Source organism: Stenella coeruleoalba, assembly GCF_951394435.1.
Source record: "Stenella coeruleoalba genome assembly, chromosome: 18".
Lineage (NCBI taxonomy): Eukaryota > Metazoa > Chordata > Mammalia > Artiodactyla > Delphinidae > Stenella > Stenella coeruleoalba.
In genome coordinates this window covers 50,039,053-50,057,023 of record NC_137164.1, presented here as the reverse complement: position 1 = coordinate 50,057,023, position 17,971 = coordinate 50,039,053, and the positions used below count along the sequence as shown (strand labels likewise).

The window sequence follows — 17,971 nt, the reverse complement described above, 5'->3', positions numbered from 1 at the left end:
GATGGGAGTTGTAATATTATGTAACTTAGTCACACACATGTAATCATGTACATCCTGTCACTGTGCCATATTCTATTGGTTGAAAGGAATTTTCAGGTCCTACACACACACAAGGGGAGAGATTTATACAAGGGCAGGGATATTAGGAGACAGAGATCATGGGGTCACCTTAGAAACTGTCCACCACAGATGGGGTCCTCATTGCCACCCAACCAGCGGATGATCCACCTCCGAAATCCCATTTTAGAGTTTGCTTCTTCGGACCACTATCCATACCAACTGACAGGTAGGCTTCCTAGGAAACAGACTCAGAGATGGACACTTGTGTGAAGAAAGTTTATCGATAAGTCCTTTCAACAATACTGCCTATGAATGAGGGAGGAAAGCAGGTGAGAAAGAGAAATTGATGCAATGCAGTTGGAACAAAGGCCTTAGCTAATGCAGAGTTCTGAGCTAGCATGGCTCCTCAGAGTCATCCTGAAGTATGGTCAGAAGGCCAGGTCTTTGTATACCACATTGAGCAATTAACGGATGCGGGATCCCCCTGGGGAGGGGCTGGAACCTTGGAATCTTGGACAGCTCCCTAAGGTCAAGAGGTCAAGAGTAACTTATGAGAAGGGGCTTAGCTGTGATCAGCTAGCAGTCAATACTTCCAGCAGCTGGGTGGAATAAGTGCCTCAGACCTGGAGGATACCTGAGAGGCATACCTGTAGATATCATTAATAAACGCAAAAGGAATGACATAAAATACAATTCAGTGAACTTTTTGATGTTTGACTTGAAAAGCAAGGAAGGGTTCCCCCCCACCATAAAAATAAGTTTGAAACTTTGTTCAATGGTTCCACAATGCCAAGGATGATGTCAGTGATGCCCTTGGCATTTATCTCATACCTCTCATCTCACGGCTACAAACATCAGCCATTCTGACCACCTTTGAGGTGGAAAGAGAGAAAGACAAGAGAGCAGTACCAGAAGATTTCCCTTCATCCTGCTGGCCTGAATTGTGTCCCAAAGCCAACCTAAGATGTAGGAGTCTCACAGAGAGAATACTTCATTATTTCCTGTCTCTAGAGCAGAGGCAGGCATGGACAAAGGGGATTTGGAATGGGTGCAGTGAGTCAGTCAATACTGTTTTCAAAGTAGGTTTCTGTTTTGCTAATTGAGGTCAGATCTACAAGCTTTAAAGACCAAATGAAAGATGATGACATGCCATCATTTCGCTGAGGAGCCAATTCAGGTCTATTATGTGGATGGGAGACTATCTGCCTCACTCCAAGTCCAATCAGGAAAACAAACAAGTGCATGCCAGGTCTTTAAGAGAGGGGACTGAATATGGGGAACTAAATGCAAGGGTACTGAAGGAGCTGAAAAGCCAAAGAAGGGACGGAGGTATCTCAAGGATTAATATCAGCAGGAAGCTACTCTTAATCCCTAGGGTTGGAGATCCCGAAGCAGGAGATACTGTTACAAGATTCCAGGATCTGGGGCTGCCCAGTGAGAACAGTTTCTGCAACAGCGGGTACCTGGCTGGAGCTGGATCATGGAAGGAGAAGCTGTACAGGAGAAGCTGGAATCACAGAGGAGATGCTGCCCAAAATAGAGCAGGGGGGGTGGGGGATGGGAGAGGCACAGTTTCTCCTCCTTCCGACTTTCCAATCACCCATCTCATCGCACAGGCTAGCTGGCAACAGAGCCTGGAAAATGAAGTTTGCGGGGCTCATTCCCTTGTTGTACAGAGCAGGACAGGGAAATGGAAAGGAATGGACTCAAGAGCAAACAAGCAAATTACTGCCATGCCATCCCACAGGCATGTGGAGATGGACTTTAGGAGTACCTGCAGGGAAGCCACAGCTTTTCTCAGGAAGCAGTGTTGTCTTTGCTCCACCACATAAATAATATAGTTCCCAACATCTGACATCATACAGATAAGATTATTCGATCTGAACTAAGAAAATAGCGTTACTCACCACAAATTAATTTAGGAAAAGCACGAACTATTTTTCATGAAATACATGTTCTAAAAACTTTTTAGACAGCTTCTGGCCCAGTCTGAGAACAAACCTGACATGATAGGCTCAAGAGGGAGGGGATATGGCGATATATGTATCCATATAGCTTTGTTGTACCGCAGGAACTAATGCAACATTGTAAAGCAATTATACTCCAATAAAGATATAAAAAAAACCTGACATGATAAGGAAGGAGCAAAATATTTTTAAGAGAATGATTTATGAAGAACTAGCAAATCAATTCCTTTTTACTTTCAAAATATAAAAGTAAAAATACTGATCAAAACAGGAAGTTGAACTAGGTGGGACTAAGATTTTGATGTTAATTACAGATAAATTAACAGAGAATGTGAGCCATGGATGATTTATAATATTTGACCCTAGAAGTGTACCAGTGCCACCAGCCACTTGAGAAGAAACTATAATGTTTTGACTATTACGTGTCAAAAATATAGCCATCAGTTAAAATTCCAAAAACTCACTGAATTTATGAAAGTAAGCAATATGTTCTTTTGAAGTAACAAATCATCCAAGGGTATTTTAGGGAAATGAATAGCCTTAAGATTCTATTCTTCTTGTCATATCAAGATATAGTAAATCTGTATTTGTGGAGAGAACTCTGTAAAAAAACAAACTTCTAAATCCAAGTGTATAAAACTCAAACTGTATAACTATTTTGTTACTTCCTCTAGCATAAGATTGGGACACACCTCAAATAAAGCACCACACATAATAATAATAATTATTGCCTGCCAGAAAATGTGCTAAGCAAGTCCTTCATACATATTATTTAACTTAATTCTCAAAGAATCTAATGAAGTAGGTGCTATTATTACCTTCATTTTACTGATGAGAAAACTTAGCCTGAGGGAGGCTAAATGTCTTAAAAATAAGAGCATGCCTAGTATAATCAGTTTAGAGCCATTTAGATATATCCTGATAGCTGGATTAGCCAAGAACCCTATTAAAAATAATATATTTCAAGGAAACTTAGACATTGTAAAATTGCTATTCTATATAAAAATTTCAATAGTCCTTTAGGGTTTTAGGAAATATGATTTAATTATTAAACTATTTAACCTTAGTAATAAAGACCAACCTAATAACGTATAAACTATATTGAAGTTTTCAAGATTAAAATTCTGTGGTTCTTAACATTTCTCTCTTTCAGAGTTATACTTTTTTTTTTTTAACATCTTTATTGGGGTATAATTGCTTTACAATGGTGTGTTAGTTCCTGCTTTATAACAAAGTGAATCAGTTATACATATACATATGTTCCCATATCTCTTCCCTCTTGCGTCTCCCTCCCTCCCAACCTCCCTATCCCACCCCTCCAGGCGGTCGCAAAGCACCCAGAGTTATACTTTATATGACTTTCTGTATCAGTTGTGAAAGCTTCTTTTGGGCTAAAACACATCACAACAATGAGATTTTTAAAACTGTGATTTGCATTCAAGTATATGTTATTGAATTTTCATACTTCAAAGAATATTCTCATTAACAGATATTTTAGAATAATTTTTCAGGGAGAAAAATTTAACTCAGGGCCCCTAGAATCTGAAATTTTTATTTGTAGGAAAATTTGCACATAAAATTTGTATCTTTTAAAACTAATATGAATAAAAAGGAAAAATCATTAACTCTTCATGCCTACAAGTTACTGACTCTTCCAAGGCTCTGAAAATAGTTGTTTAAAGGAAGAGGTCAAGGTATCTAGGTGATCCTATACGTAATTTTTGTTTAAAAGAATTTAAATTGCCATGTTGATACTTTCTGTTCAGTTTGCAGTATTAAATATATGAAATATATTTCATTTTAAAGTGCAATACATCACATTTGTCAAGAAAGCAGAACCCTGTGGTCCTTAGAAAGTGGCTACTGAAGAGTGAAGCTGGAGCATTTTTTTCCTTCCAAATTGTTCTCAGCGACCAAGCTTGTTTTAAGATGCTCTTGGCCACCAATTTTGTTTTTTACATGCATTATTGTACAAATCCGGGAAACAAACTCAGACTCTTGACTTTGATCACATTTTCAGCAGTCTTGATGTTTCTGATAATGTACATGCTTCCTGTGTTTGTAGTCTTGTGTAGCATTAGTACAATATTAACCTTTTAAATGAAACTAACAATATCAATCATTGTCCTCTTACAAACACTTTATGGTTTCTGCCTGTTATTTGCTACACCAGTGCTGATGGCTTCCTTTAAAAAAAAAAACTAAAGATAGAGTAGAAAAAATGTAAATCTGATAAGAGTTCAGAAAATTGTAGTCCCAGGTTTGCAATTTCAAGTGGAGAAGAGCGGCAAAATCTGTGATCATAGGGATAAAAGATGAAGCCATGGTCTTATATGGTCATAGATAAGAGAGATGCTTTTGAGAAATGAGCGTGATATCAACCACAAAGACTAAAAAATGCTATGCATGTGTTTCACTAATAAAATGGGCCAAGTCAGGATTTGCCGTAGTTCAATGTTATTATTTGAGGGTGACTGTGTCCTCAACTCCTGTCTAGCCAATTCTGACACCCAACCCGCCCAATGCTCCCGCCACTCTCCTCCACGCCAACTGCCCTCCCTCCCAACACGAACGCGCACACACACCCAGCCCGGCCAGAAGATAAAGCTAAGATGGCAGCGCGGAAAGTACTGGAGCCGCGCTCAGTGTGGCCGGAAAAACAAAAGCAAAGGCCTCTATATATTTCTTCATTCTGCACATTTCTCTGAATAATAAGAGCCCCCTGCCCCCCTGCCCAACACAAGGCATTCTGCAGTAGTGCGCGCAGTACTGGCGGCAGGGGACGCTTGCTTTTGCACATTTCGAGAAATCCACTTCTCCCGTTTGCAGCGGTGGTTCAGGTGACCCTCGCGACTTGCCTTGGGGACCACCCTCCCCTTCAAGTCGCCTGGACAGTGGAATCAAGGGTGAGTCCAAGCGCCCTCTCCTTCCCGGCTTGCGCCCCATGCCCTGCCACCCCACGGAGCCTTCCAAGGTGCCCAGCTGCCAAAGCAGAGGAGTAGCAGTCGCAGTGACCCGGGAGCGCACAGTGCGGAGGCAGGAAGAGGAGGAGGAGGAGAAAAAACGCTGCATTGGCTACAATTTAGAGTAAAGCGGCCGCTACCGCTGCCGTGGAAGGAAACGCTGCCAACCGCAACAGAAACGCCACCCTCGGATACCTAAGTGAGCATGTGTGCGACTCTGCGCACGCCTAGTTGCGCCCCTCAATGACAACGGGTTCCTTAGAAATTTATCCAGCTACCGGGTTTTGTGTGTACCCAGGAGACTCGGGAAGGGGCCTCTCTGGGACTGAAGGGTATCGAAAGGACCAAAGGGGAATTCAGGACTGGGTAAGGGGGGACTTGGGGAGACAAGTGCTCCAGGTCAGTGTCCACTAGAAACTCTAAACGGGCAATGACTGCACATGCCACCACCTAAGCCTGAGCTGGAAATGTTTCTCTGTGCCGGCAACATTTATTCATTGACATATTCATTCATTCAACCAGTATCTACTTCCCTCCTGCTTAGGGCAAGAGTCTGTGCTAGGAGTTGGGAACGTGATGGGGGAACAGACACAAGCATCATTCCAGTCCTCATGTTTTGCTTTGTGTGTAACCATCTGTGAAAAGCCGTGTGACAAGGTGGCTGTCCTAGACGCTTGAAGCCCTCCCACAGTCCACAGTCCACAGAAGTATTATTCTGACCATTTTTCAGAGGATGAAACTTGCCCAAAGACACACAAGTATCAGAGTCAGGATCCAAACCCCTCCTCCTTTTGGGGGCCTCTCTGGCTCCTGCAACAGCTACAGCCCTTAGAGCTGCTAAGAGTTCGGGCCTTTAACTCCACCATCCTTTAGCGGCCTCCATACCTGTGTATTGGCTCTCCTCCCGGAGTTGGGGGAGGTGGGAGGGGGAGCGGGGGCGGGGCGGTTTCTCTTCGACACAGGTGTGTAACTGTGCTGAAGCATGAGGATAGGAATTCCGCCCACCAAATACTTACTGGCTATCTACCATACAGGAGGTTCTAGAAAGGGGCTGAGGAAGACACCAAGATAAACAACAAGCTCTGAAGGAGCTTATAAGATAGTTGGGGAAACAAGTTTCCTTGTCTTTAAAAAAGACAACTTTTTAAAATAAAAATGACATCCATTTATTATTCAAAGCCCCAGATAAATGCACTCCTTCAGCACTCTCTCCCCGCAAAAACTAGAATTAGTTTAATTTACTTCCCCACTCCTTGTTTGTACTTCTCTAAACAGTAAACAGGGCTTGATTTTTTTTTTTTTCCCCTAAAGCAGGACATTTAAAGAGGCTTAAGAGCCAGTAAGTATATAAAGGATATAGCACTGGGATGATAGGACTTAAAAATGATTTTGCCAGGACTATTGGGCAAACTCTTCAAATTCAGAATGAAAAGGATAAAACTTAATAGGAATCAGGGTGCACTGGCGCATACATTTCTATGGCATTTACTTAGAAGGAGCTGGTAGAATAGCTTGGAACAGGGGACTCAGCAAACCACTGTCAAGGTCACCCTAAGACCACTGTCTTAGGGTGAGCGTGGAGTCAAAAAAAAAAAAGAATATTTAAGAAAAGTACTGTTGCATTAAGATTTATCGCTGACATAAACGTTACAAACAAGAATTTTGGAATGCCTCTGACTTGTGAATACTCTCATACCTGGGAATTCTACTTTCACAGAAAAAAAAAAAAAAAAAGAATGCGCTAAATTACTCCCTGTCTTTCGTAAGGAAAAACTATTTTAAACAGACTTAAATCCTAATGATAAAAATTCCAAACTAAGATCGCCAAAGGGACTTCTAATTCGCCGGGGCTCCTCTGCCTAGAATTCTGAGTTCAACCAGCGCCATTCACAGTACATCTTCCGCGGGCAGCACACACTTTGGGGAACGGTAGCAGGAGTGCGTACCGTCAACCTCTGGCGGTGGGCACGGGGGCCTCTATCTTTCAGGTCCCAGTTCTCCCACCTGGAGGGAACCCAGTACCTGAAGCCGACTGGTTGTAGCTGACAGCCTCCCCAGCACTTTCCTCACTCTTCCTCAAGTTGCTAGTAAAACCCGGAGAAGCGGCCTTCTTTCAGATCCGGCCCGACTCTCAGGCCTCACGCCCAGAGGCCTGAGGCAGAGGGAGTGGTAGCGGAGAGGGGGTGGGGAGGGAGCGGGGCCGAAGTGACTGAGCATGTGCGAGGAGGGGCGCATGCCCAGTGCGGCCGGCAGCTTCCCATTGCGGGTGGCTCAGGCGGTGGCAGCGGTGGCGGCGGCGGCGGCGGCGGCAGCAGCAGCAGCGGCGGCACCGCCTCCTCCTCATACTCCCGGGGTGGCGAGGTTAGATGAGCGGCCCCAGTAGTGGTGAGGGCAGCGCGGGGGGGAGGAGGAGAAGAAGGAGGAGGAGGAGGTCTCTGTCTTTGTAGTCTCCCTGCTGCGGAGCGAGAGGCCGCCGCCGGAGCCGTCGTCGTTGGAAAAGGGCTGTGTGTGCGCGCGCGTGTCTGCCTGCCCGTCCCGCGGGGACGAGGCGGCGGCGGCTGCGAGGATGATGATGTGCGCAGCGACAGCCTCTCCCGCCGCCGCCTCTTCGGGGGCTGGCGGGGACGGATTCTTCCCTGCTGCCACCATCTCTTCTTCCCCGGCGCCGGGGGCGCTGTTCATGCCGGTTTCCGAGGGCTCCTTGGCGGCCACGGGGCTGGGGCTCGGGCTGCCGGCCGCGGACTCCCGGGGTCACTACCAGCTGCTGCTGTCAGGCCGGGCCCTGGCCGACCGCTACCGGAGGATTTACACAGCTGCGCTCAGTGACAGGGACCAGGGGGGTAGCAGCGCTGGACACCCGGCCTCCAGGTGCGTCTCCGGGTGCCCTTCGTTGCGCCACATGCTGCATGTGCGCCCGTGTGTGTGTGTGTGTGTGTGTGTGTGTGTCTGTCTACATACGTACTTACTGAGCTGTCTTTCAGCAAGCGCTTGATGCTAGGTGGTAGAATCACTTATTGAGATAGGAGGGTGCGGTGGCGGCAGTTTCTGTTCTAAGTGTGTGTAACTGTCTTTGTAGGGGGCAAGAGAGGGTGGGAGGGGAGCTTGTAATGCTAGAAATGGTGGTGGTGCGGGTCGGTTATGACACGTGTATGTGTATTGTTGAAGAAGGAGGAGGGATGAGCAGAGGGTAATGCACCAAGAGAATTTGCAAGAGCGATGAGGGAAGTGTTGTTCCCAGTGTCTCTGCCGCAATGGTATTTGCACGTATTTCTCATAACCCCTCCCCCCACCCCTTCATGCCATTCCATCCTCACCTCTCCGCCTCCCTTAAAAAAAAATCTGCCTTTCACTGAGGGGGGTGATGGTATCGGTTAAGGATAATGTCATATATATAGGATGAGTTTTAGATAATCAGCCTGTAGGATAAGGCATGGGGTTTCAATTTAAGAGATTTATGCGAAAGGGATGCAGTTGGAGGTTTAGGTGGCTGTGAAAGCTGTCTGATACAAATTTTTAGAGCTGTACTTTGATAAGTGGACCTTTTGGTCCTCTATAGATGTGGTTGCAGCAGTGCTTGTGTTCTGTTGTCCCATCGGCCATTTCCCTTCATCTTCTGTTCTATTCCCTCTGCCACTTTTCGGCTTTAGAGTGCAGGAGGGTGGTTTATGGGGAAAAGGGGAAACCTGAAGAACTTCAAAATATGACAGCTGGTGTAGTGATCAACTGACACCAACTGGAAAATTTGAGTGGCTCCTAGATCTCTTCCTAGGCTTGGTGCACCTTCAGCTCCCGCGATGGAGGAGATGTTAAACCACTTTCATTTTCTTAAAATGTGGGTGTCTTTTTGCTTAAGGCTCTCCTGTTGTTTTCCTTTCCATGCTCTTACATGCCACATACCTTGAAGGATGGTGACTGACTTGTTTCACCAGCTTACCTTTGGCAGTGGTAATTGGGAGTTGGCTTCATCTTTTTTTTTCTCACACCTTCTTGCAATACATAGGGAAAGCATAGTAGGATTTTGTCAAATAAGTTACAGTTTACTGTATTTATTGAATATGTAGTTTGTTCGGTAATAACCAGATGCCATTTTCTCTCATTGTGAGAGGGGCTAGGCTGTGAGTCAGGTGTTTGTGGTTGACCAGTATGTACTGTGGCTCTTATCCACTGCAGAGAGTTGTAAAGATGGAGCTTTCTTCACACGTTTTCTGGGTAAACCACTCTTCTCGTGTGTATAATTGTTTACAGGATTGGAACTTGAGTAGTTTTATCATACTGATAAAAATGTGTGTAACTAACTACCCTTTGCTATGTAAACTGAAGGCCACAATGGCACGTCTGTTTCTTGCTGATGCTTTTGAAAATAGCACAAAAATCTCAATAGACAGTTTGCTCTAATGATTAGGTATCATTTAGAGCTGTGAGTCTGTATATTATGGCACCATAGGTACATCTTTACAAACTCCTCTCAAAGAATTTGAATTTATTTTGTATGTTGTTTCCAGACTTATGCAATAATTTGTGACTGGTATGTTCCCTGTTTTAACTCTGTACTACTATACTTGTGTAATAATACAGTTTCTGTGTATTTAGAACTGTATAAACAGTTTTAGACAAAATTAATATAGATTAACCACATATATAAAGTCTATGAATGATTTTTAGTCTTTGGTCAATTTTTGTACAAGCTGTCAATTAAAATTAGTGAAGAATTAATTCAAGTACTGTATTTCAAGAAGTACTAATGGAAACGAGCCTTAAGTTGTGTGATATTGCCTTCTAGTGCTCGTTCAGAACATGATTGTTTATTATACTTCACATTATTTTTTCTAAGTCTTGGCCTGCAGCTATTCTTTATTAAGGGTTTGCTTAAGAATTCAGTCACATTTCTTATTAACTATGAATGGGGAAATTGGAGCTGGGATTTCGGTTCTGAATGAATGATGTAATTATTTGTATGTAATTATTTGTAGTTGAGTTAGAGGAGAAGATGAAATGTTTCAGAGACAGAGAATGGAGCAAGAATAGAGGGTGAAATTCTAGTGAGAATCAAGTTTAAAGCTGTGAGAGAAAGGAGACAGTGAAGGAAGCTGAAAAAGGATTTAAAAAATTAAGAGAACTGTGGGACAGTGGCACCTCCGGTCCTAAGAAAGTGGATTGAAAGTCCTCGACAGGGATAAATGTTGAAGAAAGTGAGAACACTTTCCAGGTCGCTGATGACTTTTGAGGAAGTGGTCAAGATTCTGTGGAAGAGAGATGTGGCTGCGGAGTCAATGGGATATTTTGGGGTAATGGGGAGATGGTTGAGGGAAGGATATTTGAGTATGGGAGGGTGGGTGGGAAACATTCAGTAAGTGGAGAAGGAGAAATTAAAGAAGTTAGAGAGGGGCTAAATGATGGTGAGAAGTCTAAGGGAGATCTCGGGGACAGGTTTAACATGACAGTTGGAGAGGTTAGCCACTAAAAAAAACGTTAGGAGCTAGTCATCCTTTAATATAGAAGGGGAGGATAAATCGAAAGACTAGGAGTTTATTAAGAACTGTATCCTATTCGTTTTGGTAATCCCAGTGTCTAGCACAATTTTTGGCATCTGTTCTGTAAATAACCAGTGCCTACTGTGTGCCAGGCACTGTTTTAGGTGCTGAAGCTGTAACAGTGAACAGGATAGACTAGGTCTCTACTCTGTTTGGAACTTCCACTCCAATGGGGAGAAATAAGCAACTGATCATTTCAGGTAGTGATAAGTAACCATGAAGGGAATGAACCCAGTTGCACGTGATAGATGATTTGTAGTTGGCGGGGGCTGGGGGTGTATTTTAGGTAGGGTGGTCAGGATGGGTCTCTTTGTGAGTTGGCATTTAAGTTGAGTCATAATGATTGGAAGGCAGAACTAGAGGAATGGTGTTCTAGAATGTTTCTGACGCAGAAACAAGGTTGTGTTCAAGGAATGAAAACAAGGCGAGTGAGTTATCAGTCAGTGTTGAATAAATTAATTACTGTGGATTATGTTTTAGGTGTAGGTAGAGAAGTTAAGGGATGGCAGCCTAATGGTATCAGTGACTTTGATGGCCTTGCAGTGAATGCTTGGATTCTGAAGCTGGACTGGTTTTAGATCCTGGCTTTGCCACTTTTTAGCTGTGTGACCTTGGGTGCATTACATAACTCCTATACGTCAGTTTTTTGCTTAAAAAAATATTTTTGAGATATAATTGGCATATACCATTCTATCAGTTGTAGGTGTACAACATAACCATTCCATATTTTGAGAAATGACTACCACATAAAGTCAAGTTAACATCCATCATCACACATAGTTGAAAGTTTTTTTTTCTTGAGGTGAGAGCTTTTAAGATCTACTCTCTTAGCAACTTTCAAATATACAGTCTAGTATTATTAACTATAGTCACCATGCTGTACATTACATCCCCATGACTTATTTATTTTATAACTGGAAGTTTTTCTTTGTACCTTTCAACTCCCTTTGCCCATTTTGCCCATCTCCCACCCCCTGCATCTGGCAAACATGAATCTCTCCTCTGTATCTATGAGTTCAGTTTTGTGTTTTTTTTTTTTTTTTTAGATTTCACTTATAAGTGAGATCATATGGTATATTTGTCTTTCTCTGTCTGACTTATTTCACTTACCATAATGCCCTCAAGATCAATTCTTGGTGTTGCAAATGGCAAGATTTCCCTCTTTTTTATGGCTGAATAATATCCCATTTATTATATATATCATACCTTCTTTATTCATCCATCAGTGGACATTTAGGTGGCTTCTTGGGTATTGTAAATAATGCTGCAGTGAGCATAGGGGTGCAGATATCTTTTCAAGTTAGTGTTTTCGTTTCCTTTGAGTATATTCTCAGAAGTGAAATTTCTGGATCATATGGTAGTTCTATTTTTAATTTTTTGAAGATCCTCCCTATTGTTTTCCGTAGTGGCTGCATCAGTTTACATCCCCACCAACAGTCCATAAGAGTTCCCTTTTCTCCATATCCTTGCCAGTACTTTTTATTTCTTGTCTTTTTGATAATAGTCATTCTAACAGTGTACAGTGATATTTCATTGTTTTGATTTGCATTTTCCTAGTGATTAGTGATGTTGAGCATCTTTTCATGTACCTGTTGGCCATTCATGTATCTTTTTTTGGAAAAATGTTTATTCAGAGCCTGTTTCCATTTTCTGAATTGGATTGTTTGTGTTCTTTTGTTTGTTTTTTGTTGTTTTTTGATATTGTGGTGTGTGAGTTCTTAATTTTAGATACTGACTCCTTACCAGTAGTATATGGTTTGCGAGTATTTTCTCCCATTTGGTAGGTTGCCATTTCATTTTTGTTGCTTTCCTTTGCTGTGCAGAAGCTTTTTAGTTTGATGTAGTCCCACTTGTTTTGTTTTGCTTTTCTTTATGCCTCAGTTTTCTTCTATGTAGAATGGGAATAATAATAATGAGGATCGTATTGTAGATTGAATGAATCTGTATATGTAAAGTGCTTGGCACATTAAGTGCTAATAAATATTAATTAATGATTTCTGCTGAGAGTGAAGGGGCAGATGGAGTTTGGGGACTTAAAGAGAAGGCAGAGATCATGTCTTATTCTTTTATGTTTTGGTCTCAATGACTGTGTTGAATGTGGGAATAACTATTTCATTTATTCAGTGACTGAATAAATATATTTTTGTAGGAATGAATCAAAGTTGGAACATTTGCTTGAGGAAAGGGATTGTTAGGAAATGAATAAAAGGATGTTTGATCAGTTCTTAGTGGGAATGGTAGTACAGCATTGATTGCATTTGGGAAGAACCATAGCATGGTGGCTAAATCTGCTCTGGAGTCAGACCGTCTTAGTATTTCAGTTCTGCTTTTTTCTGTCTTAAAATGGGTAAGTTAATTAGCATTTCCATGTCTGTTTCTTTACTTGTATCCTTTTAGGGCTATTGAAAGGACATTGTGCCTGAACATTGTTAAGTGCTCATTAAATGTTAGCTGCTGTTGTTGGTGGTCGTCGTATTACTACTACTACTACTACTACTGTTATTATTATTAAAATCACATATTTAAAATTCCAGTCAGCATGATGTTGTAAGCTTTTCCACTCAGAAGAGAAATGAAAAAAACTGCTAGTTGATTCAAGGTTGAAGTGTGCCTGGAGGTCTAAGAAAAAAAGAAAGTGAAGGTTTTTGGTGACAAAGATTGAACATATGGTAGAAAGGAAAGTGATGCCAGGAGGGAACTGATAGACTGGGAGATAAAGACAGTCAGGGTATCTGGGCTGAAGTGGTAGAAGAAGAGCGTTAGTGGAAACAATAGAGGGGACTGTGGTTAAAATGGGAAATGGCTTTTCTTCTCCAAGCTAAACCCACTTACTTCCTTCAGCTTCTTTATCTCTTTCTTGTTAGAAATGCTATTTGAGCCCATCCTTCAGATGCATGGAATTTCGGTTAGAAGAGGTTAATCCATCAAAGATTCCGGGATTAATACTTGGTGCTAACCATTGGCATTATAAAGATTTGTAAGACAGTTTCTAGTTGAGTTTATTGTCTGGATGGGTGTGAAAGGTGCAAAGGCAGGTACTTACAAAAGTGTTAAATGAAATGACTAAGAAAGCATAGCCTATTGTGACCAAGGGATGGCATTCTGAGCTGGTACAAAAGCATGAGCAAGAGGTGAGAAAGCACAGTTTGTGTGTAGGTAATGGTAAGAATTCTGTTAGAGCTAGAATGTAGGTGTTATGAGGGAGAACAATGGGAATTCATTCTGGAAGTGGAGGCTTTGGTCAGAGGGTATGGCAGCTTGAACTGCCGGGTAAGAGTTAGATTTTATTCAGGAGACACTGACAGTTTTGAGCTATGAAGAGACATTATTGTAGGAGTGTTTTAGTAAGTGATATAGGATCGAATCAGTATATTTGTGGATAGGTAGTAATTTGCTTCATATAGCTGTTACATCTATGGAGTCCTATATAAACACATTTTAAGGCAAAAATTGCTCTGTTGGCATATTAGCAGGTAGAAATATGAAATGAATTCATTTCCTAGATCAAGATAAAAGAAGATCTTGCCTTTGGGCTTAAAAAGAAAATAAAAATGTTAATTTAAAAATAGTTTTGCATTTTAAGTTATTTATTTTAAAAAATCGTCAGAATAGTCTCACTTTTTCATTCAAGAATAGATTAAATATTCAGGTTTTGGGGGGAGGGGACAGGTTAATCAAGGTTTAATTTACATATAATAAAATTCACCCTTTTTAAGTGTCCATTTGAAGAGTCTCCGAACCATCACAGTCAAGTATAGAATATTTCCATCATTCTAAAAAGTTTCTTTAGTTAACACCCTTTTCCTACCCCTAGCCACTGGCCACCACAGACCAGTTTTCTGTCACTAATATTTTACCTTTTCTAGAATGTCTTATAAAACTAGCTCCTTAAGGACAGGACCCCAGATACTGTTCCCCTTTATGTCATCTATCCCCATATTTCCTATAAATGGAAGTTAGGCTTTAAAGCTTCAATAGGTTTCGGTTAAACATTTTTTGGCAAGAATATTTTGTATATAATGCTGAGTACTGCACATTGCATCCCATCCAGAGGTTTTCAGGTTGTCTCATTGTTTAATAATGCTCAGTCTAGTTACTTGAATTACTTGGATGAGATGGTACCCACTAGGTCTCTTTTCTGTAAATGTATGCTTCTTCCATTTGCATTAGGCAGGTAATCATGGGTAATAACTTTGGCACACTGTGAATATCTTTCACCTAACGGTTTTAGCATCTTTTGATAATCCTTGACTGAGTCAGTAATTTCATTAGGGGCTTCAAAATGATGATTTTTATATTTCTGTTAAAATAGAATTTAGTAGCTGATGCTCTTCTGCAAAGAAGAGTTTTCCCTTATCAACTGGTGGTAAACTTAGTTCCTCCTAAGAAAGCAGGGTAAATGATTCATTTTCTCCTCTCATTAGCCCATTTGGTATAATAGTCTAGCAGTGGTGTGGTGGTTTCTCTAGTTCATCACCCATGTCCCTCTGTTCAGTTACAAGTTCCCCCAGCCATTGAGAATCTTGGCAGCTAAAACTGATTGCAACTGAGTCTCTCCAGGCATTGCTGTGAGCCAACAGACCTGCTTTCCTCAAAGTCTTGCGTTTTCTTCAGGATCAGCCTGCATCCAATGCCTATTCTGTGTGGGGGTGTGAATGCCTGGCCCTTTTGTCCTAAGGTAGGACAACTTTGAAGATCCATCGCAACTCCAGAGCTCCCCATGGATTGGCTGAGGCCTTCCTGTGACTGCATTTCAATTCAACTCCTTCCTCTGTTTAGTCTCACTTCCTTTACTCTCCCACAGGCGTTGATTTGGAGGGCATTCCCCAGTACTTCGGTTGTGCAGATCTTCATTTCAGAGTCTTTTTTCTTCCAAGACAGTTGTGGTATCAGCAGTGGTCTGAGGAAGTAGTCTTCAAAATGGAATTTTGGAGCTAGATTATCTGCTGGCTGGCTAGCAGTAAGAACCCCGCTACTGGTGTAGATGGAGCACTGATACTGATAACCCTTTGTATGCACTGTAGCTGTGCACCTGTTAAAACTTTCAGTGGTGACAAATTGGAATGGCATTCCTGTAGAAGAGAAAGTATTTGTGGGTACAGTATCTTAGGCTTTTGAGACATTTAGGGAAGTTATTAATTATACAGACGGTGTAATCAGATGGCTGTTTGGTGAGTGACATAGGTTGGAGAAAGACAATGAAAGGCTGAAGGTAATTGGGGGCAAAATGAGAAAGTTAGGTAATTTCTTTCTTTGGTATCATGTAAAGAAACTCATCTTCTGCAGTAGGAGGAAAGAAAAAGCTAAGGATTAGGCCCAAGATTTAATTTCAAGGGTAGCAGAGCTCCAGGGCAGGTTGATTTCTCAGCAGGTCTGCTAAGCCAGCGTGTCTGTCCTCTGGTTAGGAAGGAATGAGACCCTGGCTTTTAAGATGGGACGTCTGAGTTGATGCACTGGAAAACCTTGAAACCCCAAATTCCTCTGAACCCTCTGAGCCTACAGAAGTGACCTTCTTCTCCTGGCTAGAGGGTAGTTACTTGAAGATTATGCTGCCCCTGCTACCCCATCTATTCTCCTCTCCCCTGCTGTCTATCACCAAACCAATAACTAATTAGAGTTAAGTCACAACAAAGCCTACTGAGACGTGCTGGGTCTGCTGAGGGAGGAGAGAGACTGCGGTGCCGATATACACACGCACGCACACACAGATTGATTCCCAGACTGCACTGAGGCACCCCCAAACACCCCAGCAGACACACAAGAATACCATGGGATATTTCAGAATTTTAAAGGAAACACAGAAATGTCTGTCACAAACTACTAACTTGAGGTAGTTCACGGTTTCTACATTAGATCCTGTTGCACTCCTTTTGATGATGTCATATCTTTTTTTTTTTTTGCCGTACGTGGGCCTCTCACTGTTGTGGCCTCTCCCTTTGCGGAGCACAGGCTCTGGACGCGCAGGCTCAGCGGCCATGGCGCACGGGCCCAGCCACTCCGCGGCATGTGGGATCTTCCCGGACCGGGTCACGAACCCGTGTCCCCTGCATCGGCAGGCAGACTCTCAACCACTGCGCCGCCAGGGAAGCCCATGATGATGTCATATCTTTTTAAAGTTGAATTTTTGGTTGTTGCTGTGATACAACAAAGCACTGCACAGAAATCAGTGTGGAAGAGGAGGGTGACATGTTTAATCTGCACAAGTTTGAGAAGTTGTGCAGTACTTAGAATGTGCAGTGTCCTATTATTAAGTAATCGTGGTTATTTAAGGTGAGATATAAATTTTTTTTTAAGTTTATGTGTATTAATTTTTCAAATGGCTACTAAGTTGTTAGAATGTAAATTCTTATTAATTATTTGGATCTCATTACATAATAAGCTCTACTGTTAGGTTATTCCATTTGGCCTACAAGGGTTATGGAAAAATTACTGATGATGGCTATGCAAGGGCCCAGTAATGGATTTATGTTCATCAGTGCTGATCTAGCAACTGAACTGATGAATGTCCAGCCTGACAATAGCAGAGACTAACTTTCCTTCAAGGATACCCACCAGTCCATGTGCCTTGGAAAGGACCGTGATTCATTTTGACTGGATTTGATGCATATTCTGTGTTATGAGTTTCCCTTTGCAACTTGCCGGGGCTCAATCAGTGCCCATATTTGAGGGCTTACAGAGTGATCCATCAGCACACATAACATCATTTCAGAGTAAGGGACCCACTTTATAGCAAATGAATCCCACAGATACATTTGTCCTGTTGTGCACCATAACTGCCCAGAAGCTGCTGACCCGACAGATAGTAAGACAGTCTTTTTTTTTTTTTTTTTTTGCGGTACGCGGGCCTCTCACTGTCGTGGCCTCTCCCGTTGCGGAGCGCAGGCTCAGCAGCCATGGCTCACAGGCCCAGCCGCTCCGCGGCATGTGGGATCCTCCCGGACCGGGACACGTGTCCCCTGCATCGGCAGGCAGACTCTCAACCACTGCGCCACCAGGGAAGCCCCCGTAAGACAGTCTTCTGAGGGCACAACTGATGATGAGCGTAAGGTCCTATCCTTCAGTGTTCCTAGTAGGAAGAACACATGGAAATTGGGATGCCTCCACTTAGCATCACTGTCAGTGATCCACTGGGGACTTTATGCTTCCCATCTCTGTAGCTCTGAGCACTGGGGGTTAAAAGGTCCTGGTTCTCCGAAGGGAAACATTTTCAACAGACACTGTAAGAGTCCTGTTATACTTTAAGACACTGCTACCGGTGGGATTTGGTGCTTCTTTTCCAGGATAAGGAGTCACCATTTTGACAGGGCTAATGTACCTGATCATCTGAAGGAGGCTGCCGTTATGCAATGGAGCATGGACTTTGGCACACAGGTGATCTACTGGGTGTCTATTGGTACTTTCTTTTCCAACTTGAATGGTAAATGGACATGAGAAAGGCCTGATGGCCACC

General features: G+C 42.5%; 2 protein-coding genes across 19 annotated transcripts in view; one reads left to right on the top strand and one right to left on the bottom strand.

The window, feature by feature from the left end:
• Nucleotides 1-7,140, bottom strand: part of SCEL (sciellin) — a 334,162-nt gene extending 327,022 nt beyond the window's left edge. For 2 of the 3 annotated variants that reach the window (XM_079903383.1, XM_079903386.1), the window contains exon 1: nucleotides 7,013-7,140. The gene's annotated coding sequence lies outside the window, so the exon portion shown is untranslated. The remainder of the gene's footprint in view (nucleotides 1-7,012) is intronic. The other variant, XM_079903385.1, reaches the window with a different exon arrangement.
• A 108-nt stretch (nucleotides 7,141-7,248) lies between these two features.
• MYCBP2 (MYC binding protein 2) overlaps nucleotides 7,249-17,971 on the top strand; it is a 271,692-nt gene continuing 260,969 nt past the window's right edge. For all 16 annotated transcript variants that reach the window (XM_079903236.1, XM_079903224.1, XM_079903221.1 and 13 more), the window contains exon 1: nucleotides 7,249-7,858. In XM_079903236.1, coding sequence (XP_079759362.1) covers nucleotides 7,557-7,858 — 302 coding nt within the window. In that variant the 5' untranslated portion in view covers nucleotides 7,249-7,556. The remainder of the gene's footprint in view (nucleotides 7,859-17,971) is intronic.